The sequence below is a fragment of the Doryrhamphus excisus genome, linkage group LG7, assembly GCF_037039965.1.
Source record: "Doryrhamphus excisus strain RoL-2023G ecotype Guam linkage group LG7, RoL_Dexc_Guam_v1.1, whole genome shotgun sequence".
In the NCBI taxonomy this organism is placed as follows: Eukaryota; Metazoa; Chordata; class Actinopteri; order Syngnathiformes; family Syngnathidae; genus Doryrhamphus; species Doryrhamphus excisus.
In genome coordinates, this window is record NC_136363.1 from 17,681,808 (window position 1) to 17,698,654 (window position 16,847).

The 16,847-nt window shown below is 40.5% G+C and overlaps 3 protein-coding genes across 9 annotated transcripts; 2 read left to right on the forward strand and 1 right to left on the reverse strand.

Moving 5' to 3' along the window:
- nanog (nanog homeobox) lies at window positions 1-3,208 on the forward strand. The gene is made up of 4 exons (XM_058059862.2): window positions 1-545; window positions 1,848-2,215; window positions 2,294-2,428; window positions 2,618-3,208. The coding sequence occupies exons 1-4, from the start codon at window positions 158-160 to the stop codon at window positions 2,879-2,881; spliced, it is 1,155 nt and encodes a 384-aa protein (XP_057915845.2). The 5' UTR covers window positions 1-157; the 3' UTR covers window positions 2,882-3,208.
- A 582-nt stretch (window positions 3,209-3,790) lies between these two features.
- On the reverse strand, window positions 3,791-12,592 carry tm9sf1 (transmembrane 9 superfamily member 1). Of its 7 annotated transcripts, none has more exons than XM_058059859.2 (9): window positions 12,448-12,592; window positions 8,703-8,920; window positions 8,482-8,613; window positions 7,033-7,155; window positions 6,620-6,942; window positions 6,396-6,550; window positions 6,136-6,321; window positions 4,530-4,803; window positions 3,791-4,468 (listed from the first exon to the last, which is right to left on the reverse strand). In XM_058059859.2, exons 2-9 carry the CDS (start codon window positions 8,865-8,867, stop codon window positions 4,075-4,077), a joined length of 1,752 nt encoding a protein of 583 aa, XP_057915842.2. In that variant the 5' UTR covers window positions 8,868-8,920; window positions 12,448-12,592; the 3' UTR covers window positions 3,791-4,074. The 7 variants fall into 7 exon arrangements, with proteins under 7 accessions (XP_057915842.2, XP_057915844.2, XP_057915841.2 ...); XM_058059861.2 differs by having other exon boundaries at window positions 8,703-8,917; window positions 12,448-12,464; XM_058059858.2 differs by lacking the exon at window positions 12,448-12,592 and adding an exon at window positions 9,414-9,873 and having other exon boundaries at window positions 8,703-8,914.
- On the forward strand, window positions 9,900-13,205 carry fen1 (flap structure-specific endonuclease 1). The gene is made up of 12 exons (XM_058059864.2): window positions 9,900-10,032; window positions 10,404-10,496; window positions 10,569-10,671; window positions 10,748-10,850; window positions 10,942-11,005; window positions 11,093-11,202; window positions 11,981-12,117; window positions 12,337-12,403; window positions 12,470-12,601; window positions 12,668-12,819; window positions 12,885-12,999; window positions 13,103-13,205. Exons 2-12 carry the CDS (start codon window positions 10,415-10,417, stop codon window positions 13,178-13,180), a joined length of 1,143 nt encoding a protein of 380 aa, XP_057915847.2. The 5' UTR covers window positions 9,900-10,032; window positions 10,404-10,414; the 3' UTR covers window positions 13,181-13,205.
- The last annotated feature ends 3,642 nt before the right edge of the window (window positions 13,206-16,847 follow it).

Consider the following 16,847-nt stretch of genomic DNA (forward strand, 5'->3'; position numbering starts at 1 on the left):
CCACAGCCAAGGCGCCTCCTTAAAAACAGCAGCCGACAAGGTGGCGCGATTTACGAACGTAATTTGGCCTCCCAGGCCGGGTCACGGTGCTTAAGTCTGTTTGTCTTTTTAAAAACTTTATTTAAAACAGTTTTTTTTAAATTGAGCTCCCAAGGAAATGGCAGACTGGAAGACACAGATAAGCTACAACTACAACCCGTCCTACCATGCTTATGCCTACGGCCTAGTCTACCAGCACGGACACGAGCAGCACCACGCCGGCAACGCCGACTATAGCAACTACGCCCCCGGGGTGGCACAGGTGTACTACGCCGCTACTGCCAGGTCCCGGGAGGAGTCCCCGCCTCACAGCCCGGAGCAACATGTCGCTAACGGCCATTGCCACTACCAAAGCCCAGGTGTCGTCCACCTGGGGGAAAGCCAAGCGAACCACCGCCTCCTCCTCCAGCCTGGGACCCACCGAGCCGCCTACGATGCACCCGCTGAGGAGAGCAAGAGAGCGGGGAGCGACTCCACTAGTGACTCGGAGGCTTACGCTTCACCAGGTATGTGTAGCAAAAAACGTAGCTCACATTCGCGAGTTTATATAAATTAAAAGAACGAATATTAAACTTTTTGGTGTAACTTTTGTCCACAATAACGCTGTTCTCGTTTATATCCGGACCAAGGGCGCCATCTTGCGACGTGATTTGGAGTCGTTAAATGTCATTAGCCCTCCTCTTGTGATGCATAAAATGCATTTTAAAAAATCACATAACATTTGTTTATTGCATCAAGGCATTTTGACTTTGTCAGGAAACTCTATTTCAACAAAATAAAACCAAAAATTTTTTTTTTACCACATTTTAAAATGGTCTGGTTGAAATTATGACCACTGTATTGGGTCGGTTTCGACTATAAAATTTTCAGTATTCAGTTAAAAAAGATTTCAGTTCATACTAAAGTTCTGTTGCTGAAACCAATATATATATATATATATATAATATATATGGGTCAAAATTGACCCCAAACACCATAGACCATCTTTAGTGATTAATACTAAAATGAGAAAATAAATCAAACTAATTGATTTAAGAGCCCTCAGTAATACCCAGGTAACAAAAGAACCTTCAATTTATTAATATGATTCTTTTGAGGTTCATTTCACCATTTTTGGAAATTAAAATCGAGGGGTATAGTGACCAAAAAGGCCTCCATGGCCACACCAAAAGTATTAAAACCAACGAGGAAGCCTAAGAAGCAAATTTGACGGTAACTTATTGCGTGGGTTTTCTCCGGGTACTCCGGTTTCCTCCCACATTCCAAAAACATGCTAGGTTAATTAGCTCCTCCAAATTGTCCATAGGTATGAATGTGAGTGTGAATGGTTGTTTGTCTATATGTGCCCTGTGATTGTATATAATATAGTGTCTAAAAATATTGGATACAACAATATAAAAGTCACCAAAGTCATCATACAGCAACTTCACACTCAAATATACAAACATGTACCAATACGAATATAAAAAAAACAACTACTCTTTAAAAGATTTCCCATACTGTATTGCATCTGAGCAATGCACTTATTGGGATGCTGCAATGACGTTAGCCCCTCTCTGGGCTCCTCAAATAAATACACACACCATCAAAAGTATAAGATGCAGCTGTATTTACTACACTAAAACGGTCTGGAAGTTTAATGAATGTTAAGGAATGTTTCCTCCCACATTCCAAAAACATGCTAGGTTAATTAGCGACCCCAAATTGTCCATAGGTATGAATGTGAGTGTGAATGGTTGTTTGTCTATATGTGATTGGCTGGCGACCTGTCTCCTTTTCAAAATAATTTATATGGATCTCGCATACAGATTCATGGAGTTATGGTAGCAACCGAGAGGGAACTCTCCCACAGACGGCGGACCCTACCACACTGCCAAAGAAAGACCCCAGTGGGGACGCAGACAGGAGTCCGGGTGTCGGAGATGTTTCCAGCTCGTTCATGGGTGAGCCGCCTTCCTACACGGAGGTGGGCAACGTATTCCCCCTACAGATGCCGTTGCCCACCCCTAAGAAAGAAACCACGACCCCTGCTACGGAGACCCCTAAAGGCAAGGTGCGTGTGGCTTTCTCGGAAAGCCAGATGAACGCTCTTGTGAAGCGTTTCAGCGTGCAGAGATACCTCCCTCCTGCGGAGATGAAGAACCTAGCCGAGCACACAGGGCTTACATACAAACAGGTGAGAGCTGCACAGGAACAGGAAGTGTAAGAGAATCCAAATGAGCTACCTCTTATTATGTAATCTTCTTCTTCTTAGGTGAAGACTTGGTTCCAAAACAGAAGAATGAAACTAAGAAGACACCAGAAAGACGACAACTGGAGGTTGGAGCGCTACTGCACCAACACCGATCGCAGCCCAGGACACGGCGCTTTCTTCGGCTATGTTCCACCTGTAAGGAAATCTCATTCACCGTCGTCCTGTCTGGTTTCCTGTTGGCTCATAACAGACAAACAATGACTTGGACACACAGCAACACATCCATAATGGAGGTTTAACCATAGTTGGGGTTAAGACCTTAAAGGCGAGATGTAACATCAAAACAGGAAGTATGACATTCTAACTTCCTGTATTGTTTTTCAGTATCAACCAGAAACACAAAGACCAGCCTTTAAGAAGACTACACCCCAGAATATGTCCTTTTATCTGGCCTCCATGGGCAGCGCCACCGGGTCTGCTGGTTACCCCTCGGGGACCCCCGGTCAAGCTATGGTGCCCGCAGCCGGCTGGCCCATGCCCTCGGGCGTCGGCCAGTACGAGTACAACCCTGGTATGTTCCACCTGAGCAGCAACACCGAGCCTGACAGCAACTTTGAGGGCAAAGATGGAGAGCCTGTCACCAGTTAAGCGCCTCAAACTGCTATGTACATATCTGCCAGTAGGAGGTGCTGTTTTTACTACTGTTTTTTTTCAGTACATTGTACATTGTTCATACATTTTTTTTTACCACCTAGTTTTATTTTTATACACAAATATTTAAATAGTTGGTGTGTCCTTGTGCTTGATAATACAGCACGTTTAGACGACAGGTCAAACCTATGCACGTGTTTCTATGAACACAACTTGGAAGAATGTCTTGTATATATTTGGTTAGCTCAGGGGAGAGGCTGCATACTGAAAAATAACGGATATGGGTAGAAGGGTGGTTTTGATGATTTTAATAAACTGCTAAAAACCAATCCCATAAATTGCATTTGAGTATTTTTTCCCTGAAATATAATTTTTTTGCTAATTTGTTTATAATTGTAATTTTAGAATGTGGCAGCATGGCGGTCGAGTGGTTAGCGCACAGACCTCACAGATTCAATTCCACCCTCTGAGTTTGCATGTTCTCCCCGTGCATGCGTGGGTTTTCTCCGGGTACTCCGGTTTCCTCCCACATTCCAAAAACATGCTAGGTTAATTGGCCACTCCAAATAGGTATGAATGTGAGTGTGAATGGTTGTTTGTCTATATGTGCCCTGTGATTGGCTGGCCACCAGTCCAGGGTGTACCCTGCCTCTCGCCCCTGAATGGGATAAGCGGTAGAAAATGAATGAATGAATGAATTTTAGAATGTCAATCCACACATAAATTGTTGCACAGTTAAATCCAAGTGTTTATCCTTAGAGCCCTCTGGACATAAAATAGCACCCCTATAGTAATATTTCCACTAGTTACCGAATATAGTAGCCATGAATAGTAATCGTGTGTGTTCCAGTGCTGGCAACTACCTGGCAGCTTGGGCTAGCGGCCCAATAAGCCATCAAAACCAGCTATTACTAAACGGTATTTTATTTAAAAGATTATTTACATCACAGTCAAAGGTGGCCACAATGTCAATATTGCTCCCCTGATGCTGTGAAATCCCATCAAAACTAAAGTGATGCTGACAAGAACCAAATAGCAGCTTCACTCCTGATTGGGCTCATCCCTTATGTTGTTATGCAATGACATCTTCCAGCGCTAGCCCCTTTAGCATCCCGGTCGAGGCCCCCGTGTTCTTATTATTCCAGTAACAAATGCGCAAGGTGAGATCCGATCATCTCCACAAAGCACTCCTAGTCCATCTTGAGGCTGCGGTAGATGTAGCGAATAAAAGCCAGCGAGGCCCAGAAGGAGACGCTACCCAGCATCAGCGAGAAGACCAGCGCCGTGAGTAAAGAGTAGCCGAAGAATTCGGTACTCTGCACCGGGCCGCTCATGGCTGACCTGTTTGTGTAGTAGAAGATGGAGTAGACGAAGATGAAGAGGCCGGTGGAGCCTGTGCTCAGCACGCTACGCCACCACCATCGGTAGTCCTCGCCAGACAGCAGGAAGTAGGTGAGCGCCACGGAAATGCAGGCGCCCACTGAGAGGAGGATGGCGAAGACGCAGAGTAGAATCCCGTAGAGCGTGTATTGCTCTCTGCCCCAGACGGTGGCGAAGATGTAGTACAGCTCCACTGAGATGGCGCTAAAAATTAAATATAAATTAGTCAAAAAAACCCCCAAAAAAACAAACAACAGGATCTCACCTGAATGGCAGGAAGCCGCCGATGGCCATGTGCACGGCGGTGTGTTTATACCACGGTTGTGTGGGTATCTGACGAGGGATGTTGCGGGTCCGGCAGGGAGCCTGGAAGCTACCCGCTCGGTTTTTACCCACGATGCCACCGATGACGGTGAGCGGGAAGCCCACCAGCACCCAAGCGCCCAGCAGGAGGAGCACAGTGGTGGCCGGCAGAGCCTGAGTGGAGTGGCTCCACCAGTGGACGGAGTTGACCACACTCCAGGTGAGGAACAGAGGAGCTGTGGGATGAAGACGTAGTTTCATTGGTCTGGTTTCACTTCGAACATGTAACTATGTGTCAAACAGGAAGAAGGTGTTGATTTTGCTGCCATATTGTATCTTTGGGAACAGTCCTGTCTTCAGTAAAAGTAAAAGTAACCTTAAATGTTCACCCATCCCATTCATTCATCATTTAAAAATGTTTTATGTAACTGTAAAACCTTAACATGTAAACCACAATTATTAAACCATTACCACATAATGGTAATGGTTTAATTTCATTTGAACATGCATCAGATTACAATTGAATGCATCACATAATCAGTTCACAGTTCCACATGTCCAAAAGGAGTAGGAAGAAGCAAAGCTTATTAAATCCTACCCCTCCATCTGGTACTTTTACAATCAGTAACTGTTACATTTGTTCACTTCCTGCTTTCCTCATATAGTTTAAGGTTTTTATTTATTTATTTTTTGTCCTGTACCGAAGTACAAGATGATATGACCATACAAAAGGAGTAGGAAGAAGCAAAGCTTATTCAATCCTACCCCTCCATCTGGTACTTTTACAATCAGTAACTGTTATATTTGTTCACGTCCTGCTTTCCTAATATAGTTTAAGGTTTTTTATTTTTTTGTCCTATCCCGAAGTACGATGTGATATGACCATACAAAAGGAGTAGGAAGAAGCAAAGCTTATTAAATCATACCCCTCCATTTGGTACTTTTACAATCAGTAACTGTTACATTTGTTCACTTCCTGCTTTCCTAATGTAGTTAAGCTAAGGATGCTAATAGGACGTTTTGTGGTAAAAACACATTTGACTCGCACAGTGTATTAATAACACAAGACAATACCGTATAATACACTAACTGAGACTAAATTATGCCGAACATTTTTGATGTTAACGAATAAACATGCTAACCGGGGCGGACACTAACCAAGGTTCCAGTGTACACGTGCTTTATTAAATAATAAATAAATAAATTAATTAATTAAAAAGTACCTACTGTCTATTAGTGAATGTCTGAGAGGTTGAGAATGTGTGTGTGTTTTTTCCCATACACATTCAATTGACAAATATCATCTCGTATTCCAGTATGTGACATAAAAAAAAAAACTATATTAGGAAAGCAGGAAGTGACCAAATGTAACAGTTACTGATTGTAAAAGTACCAGATGGAGGGGTAGGGTTTAATAAGCTTTGCTTCTTCCTACTCCTTTTGGACATGTGGAACTGTGAACTGATTATGTGATGCATTCAATTGTAATCTGATGCATGTTCAAATGAAATAAAACCATTACCATTACAAACGTGTGACTCTAAAAGAGGATTTGTCGCATCCCTTACCTGAGAACAGAGACGACGTTAGGACGATGTTCCACACCCAACGCTTCCCGTTTATTTGCGTGTAAAAGCCACACGACACGTAGCCCGACACGCAGCTGGTCAGAGCGTACAAGACGATGGCCGCCGAGTTGATGGCGCCATGGTGGTGCACTTTGAACATCCCCAGGAGCGCCATGACGATGATTCCTGCAAGACATGAGCCGTAGAGTCCTCTATCTGTTGATTGTGCAAAGTGTGTGTGGTTGATAAGTAGTAACCACCTGTGGCGAGGGTGAGGAACTGAGCCCCCACTCCAAGGATGGCACAGAGTAGACTTTTGTAAGGAGGAAACCTGAAGACGTCAGTGTGTATGGTCTTCCAGCCATTGTCTCCTTGGTCAAGGTCATCACAGCCTGCCTCTTCCTTTGCATTATACCTGTTATACCATTACATACTGTGTGTTATTAAACCATGATATTATATATGCAGGTGACTAATTAGTGACCTGGCAAAATCGCTCCTGAGGACCCGCATGAGGATGATGATGACGAAGCCCAGCAGCAGCACCACCAGCACCAGAGAGTTAATGATGGACAGCCAGTGGATCTCCAGGGTTTTGGGGAAGAACGAGTAGTCTCTGACGTGCTCGGCGTTGAGCGGGAGAGATTCAAACCAGCGCACGCTGTATGTGTGGGTGACCGTCAGGCCGCTCGCCCCGGCCTCCTCCTCCAAAGGCACGGGCTTGATGTCCTTCACGGAGACGCTGGCGAAAGTGATGGCGTCGCCGTTGTAGTCAATGTTGAAGTCAAGGTGGGTCCATAAGCCAACCTGATGGAGACGAAACTATGCTTTTTTTTTTTGTTTTTTTCATGCATCCCACGATACACCCCCCCCTCAGAGACTCAGAAGATGTCATACCTTGTGGCTGTGAGGCAGGAAGCCGCTCTCCTCAATGTACCCTACAAAGCCCCAGAATGGAATGTTATCCAGGACAAATTCAAAGTAGTAAAGCTCCTCAATGGCCTCACGAAGCTGGTCCATCTAAAAAAACAACAACAAAAAAAATAAATAAACACATGCATTCATAATAACTCTTCATTAATTACAGTAATCCCTCGCTTATCGCTGTTAATTTGTCGCAGAAACAACCTTGACAAGTGAATTTTCGACATACTTGCACCACAAATAATAGGTTTACAACCTTCTAAACACATGCTTTAACATTATTAGAGCCCTCTACACATGGAATAACATCCCTATGGTCACCTTGATATTCATATTAACCAATATAGTTGACATAATTGTGTTGCTGTAAATGTGTTCCAGTGCGAGGAGACAATATGGTAATGGTAATGGTTTTATTTCATTTGAACATGCATCAGATTACAATTGAACGCATCACATAATCAGTTCACAGTTCCATATGTCCAAAAGGAGTAGGAAGAAGCAAAGCTTATTAAATCCTACCCCTCCATCTGGTACTTTTACAATCAGTCACTGTTACATTTGTTCACTTCCTGCTTTCCATAATACAGTTTAAGGTTTTCTTTTTTTTAAATTTTTAAATTAAAAAATATAGTAAAATTACTGACACCTAGTGCTCAATGAAGAATACTACATATAATCATGTCTTCTGAATGCCTTAACAGTCATTCCACAACACATTGTGCTTTGAATTTTTCAAAACTATATGTTAATTATTAATAAAATATGCTGTTTTGTGATCAGATACTATTTACCAATTGGTCATAATATCCAGAAATTAAGCATTTTCAAGGAATAAAAGTACCAGATGGAGGAGTAGGATTTAATAAGCTTTGCTTCTTCCTACTCCTTTTGTATGGTCATATCACCTCGTACTTCAGTACAGGACAAAAAATTTAAAAAAAAATTAAAAACCTTAAACTATATTAGGAAAGCAGGAAGTGAACAAATATAACAGTTACTGATTGTAAAAGTACCAGATGGATGGGGTAGGATTTAATAAGCTTTGCTTCTTCCTACTCCTTTTGTATGGTCATATCACCTCGTACTTCAGTACAGGACAAAAATTTTTTTTAAATTAAAAACCTTAAACTATATTAGGAAAGCAGAAAGTGAACAAATGTAACAGTTACTGATTGTAAAAGTACCAGATGGAGAGGTAGGATTTAATAAGCTTTGCTTCTTCCTACTCCTTTTGGACATGTGGAACTGTGAACTGCTTATGTGATGCATTCAATTGTAATCTGATGCATGTTCAAATGAAATTAAACCATTACCATTACTACTACCACCCGGGGAGTATAATATATGACAAAGCATGCCGGTTAGCCAACAATGGGCGATATGATGGTGCCCCACAACAGCATAGAGTCTTGAGCATACCTGCTTCTCAGACAGCGTGAGCTGGCAAAGGATTTTCTTCTCAACATTCTCTCTGAAGCGAATGTGATATAATGATTCGGCCATTCGGTCGCCATCCAGTACCTCTCCAAGACTCAAGGACTTGTGATGCACCTAGAGGACAAATATAAATTTTTTTAATTGCACGAAAATGCTTGCAGTACTACATTTTGGATGCATAAGTGTAGGTTTAAACAACTGACCTTGTCTGGCCTGCAAACAGGCAGCGTATAGTAGTGATATGTCTCCTGGGGGTTGTGATAAGGACCCACTTTGTTGACATAGAGGGTCACGTTGTCCCCTTGCTTGTAGCCCAATGTCCCGCCTGAGAAAAAACCCAGGATCAAGATGCAGAAGAGGCTCATCATCGTCCTGGTGGAAGACCTCTTGACCTCTGACCCACGGTGTAAAACGCCTGCTGCTGCAAACACAAACATTACTTATTTAGTCTATGTGACATCACTTCAATGAACATTGAACTTGTGAATATTCAACCACTAGTAACTGCTAACTGGGTGTGTCATAAATCATCTCCAAAATGACAGAACAAAAAACTTGTCCCGCCGCTTGCATTAGCACGCCTGCGGGTGGCAAATCCACATTTTGACAGAAGATCCTCCATGACAGGAAATCTGTGTTGTTAAGGTTGTACTGCAAAAAGGGTGCTAGTCAAAGATGGCAGAAGTACTCTTTTCCATGATATACTGCAAAATTATCTATATGTCTGTACATTTTGCAAGTATTTGTCATTAAAGAAAAACTCTTGACTTGACTTCCAAATCAGGTCGAACCCAAAACAATGATTAAATGTAACTTTGGCCGTGTCTCTGGATTATATATACATTAGTGGTTATGAATTGCTAAATTAAATATCAATATCTGATCACCCGGTGTGAGCTGCTGGTCCAGCAAACCTGTTTCTCCGTCAGATTCCTCCAGGCCCCGGCCGTCTCCTCTTTGCTCGGACACTTCGTAAAGCTTTAGAACAATTCTCGACGAATTATTCGCAAAAGTCAATCGTTAAACAGTCTTACGGTCCATTTCGTTCAATCATTTGACAAATGTACGATATGCAAGACTTGAGGGACGACTGACTACACGTCACCATAAAAATAAAAAAAATACCAAAGATCTCTTCAGTTTTCCGGAGTGGGCGGAGAAAAAAACACGCCTCAGATGTTCTCTTCTCGTTTATACCCGATAAACGCAACCTTTTTAACAATATGACAAATAAATGAGTATATATAAGTTAAATGTTACCAAAATGACACATTTGAAAACGATAACGAAGCGTCAATGGGTGAAGTATTTGTTGTGTTGACCGGATTTCCGTGTAACTGTAAGGAACCAATCAGCATTCTTGCTTAGAACACAAGACCTGTTTAATCGCACTTGGATGCATCGATTTGAACCGCTTCCTTCTGTTTTCTACGGGCGCGTTCGATGGACAGATTAGTAATGCCTTTCGTTTCATTTCCCGCGAAACAGACGCACATCCTGGCTGCGGCGCACAACGTTAAGCGGACACCGATTGTAAGTGTTTTGTAAACAATAAGTGGAGTGGAAGTCAGTGGAAGCTTATTAATTGGATTATTATTATTAAAATGCTGTCCATTAATGTTAGTGTCGCTGACATGAATGACGCTCAATGACATGTCGCGTTGTTTTTGTTGTAATGCTAACCGATAACTTTGCTAACCTACGTGTTTGTCGGCTCGCTAGCTAAGTCCGGGTTATTACTTTGTAAAACGGGACAATTCGGTACAACTTTATTCCACATTTAAACCTCGATATCATACATCATAAGTAACACAACCGCTGGGAATATTGGATAAATATGGAAAGAAACACATAGTTGTTCAGTAGTGCCATGCAAGCTAGCATCATACTGTGTTGTGTTTTAGAGCTTTCCAAAATGGGAATTCACGGACTCGCCAAACTGATTGCGGACCAGGCTCCTGCTGCCATAAAAGAGCAAGATATCAAGAACTATTTTGGTAAATTAATTAAGCTTCAATGTCTATGGTGTAACAACAAGGTCATATAATAAGCGTTATCACGTTTTCCAGGCAGGAAAATCGCTATAGATGCTTCCATGTGTATCTATCAGTTCCTGATTGCCGTGCGACAAGATGGAAACGTACTACAGAACGAGGATGGCGAGACCACCAGGTACAGCTGCTCACAAAACAAACCAAACCAATCACAACAATCCTTTTCTCACTTGATTTTCTCTTCCAATTCCCAGCCACCTTATGGGAATGTTCTACCGCACGATCCGCATGCTGGAGCACGGCATTAAGCCTGTTTACGTGTTTGATGGCAAACCCCCACAGCTTAAGTCTGGAGAGGTTCGTGTGGGCGCTTCAAGCAGGAGAAACATTGAAATGTTATTGCTATAAGGCTATTATTGTCTAAATTCACTCCTCCTTTGGGCTTCAGCTGGAGAAGAGAGGGGAGAGAAGAGCAGAAGCTGAGAAGATGCTCGCACAAGCCCAGGAAATGGGTAAAGAAAATGATATTAATTCAACCTAACGGCCGTTGGGTTCCACGGTATTTCTCTTTAGGAGTAACAGTGTATTTATCTTCTTAGGGGAACAGGAGAACATTGACAAACTCACTAAGCGCCTGGTCAAAGTCACCAAGCAGCATAATGACGAGTGCAAGAAGCTGCTGGCCCTAATGGGAGTGCCGTACATTGAGGTTCGCTTTGCTTGATCAACTTTTTTTTTTGTTTTTGCATTCATTGAAAAATCAACCATCTGCACGGTGACCGAGTGGTTTGCGCGCAGGCCTCACAGCTAGGAGGCACGAGTTAAATTCCACCCTCGGCCATCTCTGTGTGGAGTTTGCATGTTCTCCCTGTGCATGCATGGGTTTTCTCCGGGTACTCCGGTTTCCTCCCACATTCCAAAAACATGCTAGGTTAATTGGCGACTCCAAATTGTCCATAGGTATGAATGTGAGTGTGAATGGTTGTTTGTCTATATGTGCCCTGTGATTGGCTGGCCACCAGTACAGCAAACTCCACAAAGAGATGGCCATGGGTGGGATTGAACTCAGGTCTGCTAGTGAGGTGAGGTGTGCGCACTAACCACTCACCCACCGTGCACCACACTATTCAGTATCTACAAGTCAAATACTTTCATACAAAAGTGATGCAAAAGGATGTCCAAAAATGCTGTAAATTATTTAGTTATCTAGTGATATTAATCTGTGCTTTTCATTTTTATTTTATTTCATTTTAATAATAAAAATGTATTTATTATTTATTTTCAATATCAAATATTACTTTAATTTTATTTATATCGAAGGTGAATTTTTTTCCAGATTTTTGTGAGTGTGAATGGTTGTTTGTCTATGTGTGCCCTGTGATTGGCTGGCGACCAGTCCAGGGTGTACCCCGCCTCTTGCCTGAAGACAGCTGGGATAGGCTCCAGCACCCCATTAGCTTTTTACAAATTCTACCTAATGATTGCAGGCGCCGTGCGAGGCTGAGGCCAGCTGTGCCGCTCTGGTGAAAGCGGGGAAGGTCTTTGCCACGGCGACAGAGGACATGGACGGGCTGACTTTCGGAACAAACGTCCTGCTTCGACACCTCACTGCCAGCGAAGCCAAGTAATGTCATTACATGCATGGTGGAGTTGTTAAAAACATGATAGCGGTACTATTTTGTGTAGTAAATATGAATATTTAGGGCAAGGGTGCGCATTCTCTGCAAATGCGCAAAGGATGCGAATCACTGCGGATTGAATTGATTCATTGTATTTCTTATTTGAAGACTCGAGTGTCTTTTGTGCTGCTAAATACAGCAAAATAATAAAGAAATATTCATAGGAAGCTTCCAGTCCAAGAGTTCCACTTTACTCGCATCCTGCAGGACATCAACCTGACCAATGAGCAGGTAAGATTTACGATCGTGTGGTGTTCTCAGTGACCCCTTCATACCTTGTTGTTGTTTCCCACCAAGTTCATAGACCTGTGTATTCTTCTGGGCTGCGACTACTGCGGCACCATCAAGGGGATCGGCCCTAAGCGAGCCATCGACCTGATCAAGCAGCACGGCAGCATCGAGGAGATCCTGGAAAACATCGACCCCAATGTAAGTAAGTCCATTGACCTCAGATGGCTTTGTCTCTGATGTGTTCTTCTCCTACCCTCCATGTAGAAGCACCCGGCTCCGGAGGACTGGCTGTTCAAGGAGGCCAGGCAGCTGTTTCTGAAACCGGAAGTGGTGGATTGTTCCGAAGTGGAGCTGAAGTGGAGCGAGCCGAACGAGGACGGGCTGGTGCAGTTCATGTGTGATGAGAAACAGTTCAAGTAAGACGCAAACGTTATCAACCATGCAGGTCCTTTTCTGATGATTTGATTGCACGTTCTTGCAGCGAGGACAGGATCCGAAACGGGTGTAAGAAGATCGTGAAGAGTCGCCAGGGGAGCACACAGGGACGACTGGACTCGTTCTTTTCCGTCACTGGGTCTCTGTCTTCTAAACGGAAGGTAAAGTACATCTCAGGTCCAACAATCCATAAAACCTTCATCAAGTATACAGTCTGTGTCGAATATTGCGCTCACTCGACTGCAATTTGTATCTCCCACATAGGAGCCCGAAGTGAAAGGATCGGCTAAAAAGAAGCTGAAGACCGGAGGAACACCAGGCAGATTTAAAAAAGGCAAATGAATAAAGTCAGAATTAATTGTCTCACTCACGCTTAGTGTTTTTTTTATTTTAGGGTCATGTTTAAAGTGTTGGAAATCTGTACTAAATAACAGACATATTCATTCATATAGGGCTGCACGGTGGACCGAGTGGTTAGCGTGCAAGACTCGCAGCTAGTAGACCCGAGTTCAATTCCACCCTCGGCCATCTCTGTGTGGAGTTTGCATGGGTTTTCTCCGGGTATTCCGGTTTCCTCCCACATTCCAAAAACATGCTAGGTTAATTAGCGACTCCAAATTGTCCATAGGTATGAATGTGAGTGTGAATGGTTGTTTGTCTATATGTGCCCTGTGATTGGCTGGCGACCAGTCCAGCGACCCTCGTGAGGATAAGCTGTAGAAAAGAATGAATGTTTATGTACCACCAAAAACCAACACGCAAAAAAAAAGGAAGTAATTGAGCAGGGAAAAAAAATCATCACATTCAATTATGATATTTCACTGCTTTTGTTCCTAAAATATTGCAAAAACTAAATTCCTGTAATGTTATAATATTAAAAGGGACCTATTATGCTCATTTTTCGGCCCTTTGTATTGACTTCTGGACTCCTATAGAGCAGCTACACACAGAAAGATCTTATATCCCTACATATATGTGCCCTGTGATTGGCTGGTGACCAGTCCAGGATGTACCCCACCTCTCGCCTGAAGACAGCTGGGATAGGCTCCAGCACCCCTGCAACCCTCGTGAGGATAAGCGGTACAAAATGAATGAATAATTCATATTAGATATGTGGGTTTTTTCATGCTTCTTCACAATCTAACAGCCACATTATGGAAAAAAAGCCTAATTATCATTTAAAAACCAACAATACACCCCAGGTTACACACCATATAAAGATTGTACATGTTAACTATATAACTATTATAGTTAGACACCTATACAAAGTTGACCAATAAATTCTTTAACTTGTTGTTTCATGCACGGCCAGCAGATGTCGCTAAATCCCTACACTAAGAAATAGAACCAATAGTATTTACTCCCATTGCTAATTAGCTGAATTCAATGCTTTTTCTTTGTACAATATTCCCTTGCTTATCACAGTTAGTTTGTTCCTTATCTATAAATGGAATATTTTCATATATTTGTGACTTGTTTGCTAGCCTGCAAAGAGGAGAAAGAGTAATACTGCATGGTTAAAGTTTTTTTTTTTTTTTTTTACCACATGCATAAGTAAACAATCTACGAAATGTACCAAATATCACAGTCGGTGAATGTCCCTTAAGTAGGATTCTATAGTAATTTATGGATTTTTTTTAATGGTTGTGGCATAAAAAACGTGTGTATGATCTTCTAAACAGTTTTTAACATTGTTAGAGCCCTCTGACGTTACATAACACCCCTATAGTCACCTTTACATTCATATTACCCATTCATCTATTTTCTATCTGAGAGGTGCCATTGCAGTCAGCAGCAGTCAAGCCCTTAAGGTAAGATAAAAAAAGATAAAAATATAAAAAAAAATAAATAAATATTATTTAAATTAATAAATAATATTATATATATTTATTTGCTTAAGGTAAGATGAGGCAATATGAAGAATAAAAAAATATATAAAAATATAAATATAATAAATATATAAAAATATAAATATAATAAATATATAAAAATATAAATATAATAAATAAATATTATTTAAATTAATAAATAAATATATATATATTTGTTTAAAAAAGATGAGGCAATATGACACATTCAACATCATTTTACCAATCATACACAAAAGATAACACTATGCATTAATACGCCTGAGCATAGAAATCATGTTAAACTGTGTTTTCCTAGTGCTTTGTATTTTTCCTTGGTTCGACCTGGATGGAATCGGGAACCCTGTGAGGATCACATGATTGATTCATGCATTCTGCTCCATCTCATCAATTATATTTTTCATTTGCTCTTGACATTTGGCTTAGCTTTGTCTTCCTTCCTTGCTAGGGGCCGCAATGGTTGCCTGGTGGTTAGCGTCAGTAAAAGAAGGGTATTTTATACAGCACATATGTATTTGACATCATATATCATGTTCTGGAATTTCAAAGCGTCCCTTTTCTACATTTCTGTTTCATAACGTGTTGGTCAAAGAGCAATGCTAACTGAGTGCATTAAAGTATTCTGACCTCGCGGACCTCCATGTTTTTCATCTGCGAGACAGCACCAAGAAACTGAAGTGATGCTTCATCTTTATAAGACTGATCGTATATTTGTTATACGTATATCTTGGTCGCTGAGGCCAGGCCGTGAACGTTGTCAACCCCTCCCGACTCGATTTGGTTTTGTCCACTTCATGTAAGCCTGATGAGGGCGGCACCCATCTGGCATACGCATATTGACCTAATAAGCAATAAGCTTCCTGTATCAAAAACAAGTACTCATCTTTCTATTTGAACGTTGTACTTGTATGTTGTACTAATAAAACACTCAAGGTTTGCCGGCGTTGGGGCCCGGCCAACAGGTGAAGGGGAACACGCCGCCTCCCAAGCAGAAACAGCATGAAAGAAGGTATGTGAATGGAGTGCATGGTACAGCATATTATGGTTACACAACATATAACAGGGACACTTATGCTTTGTAAAGCAACAAATGTATATGCTAAAAAGTTATATTCTGTATATTTCATTACTAGCTTTGATATACAGCAGGTGAAAAAGTGTATGATTAAGAACTTCAGTCTTTGTGTTTAAAAAAATACTTTATAATATATATTTTTTAAATAAAATATATAAAATAAAACGTACATTTCTTATTGTAGTATGATTTTATTCCCATAATATTTTATACTTTTTTCCACAACTTTTTCCTCAATGTAATGTAAAAAAATTACAACTTTATTTTGTTTTGTCATATTACTTGAAAAATATTTTAAAAATATTTCAACACTGTGTTTCTTCTCACAAATCTGTGTTAGAAATTTTTTATATTTTTTTTACTTTATTCTCATATTTTTTTTAATATATGTATATAAATATATATATAAAATACTTTGTACATTTCTTATTGTAGTATGATTTTATTGCCATAATATTTTGACTTTTTTCCGCAACCTTTTCCTCAATCTAATTTTCTAAAAAAATGCCAACTTTATTTTGTTTTGTCATATTACTTAATAATTTATACTATACTTCATTAAATATATGTATATATATATAAAATACTTTGTACATTTCTTATTGTAGTATGATTTTATTCCCATAATATTTTGACTTTTTTCCACAACTTTTTCCTCAATTTAATTTTTTTTTAAAAATTACAACTTTATTTTGTTTTGTCAAAATATTTTTTACATATTTAAACACTGTGTTTCTTCTCACAAAACTGCGTTAGAATATTTTATTTTTTTCTCTCAATATTTTGACTTTATTCTCATTAAATTTATTTTTTTTCAATTTTTGCTGTTTTTTGTTAGTAATTTAAAATTTTCCTCGTAATATCACTTTATTCCTATAATATTTTTACTTTATTGTCGCAAATTGTTTTAAAAAATGACATCCTATTATTTTGACTTTATTCTCATAAAATGTTTTTTTTTTCAATTTTTGCTGTTTTTTTTGGGTAATTTAAAATTATTTTCTAAATATCACTTTATTCCTATGATATTTTGACTTTATTGACGCAAATTGTTTTAAAAAATGGC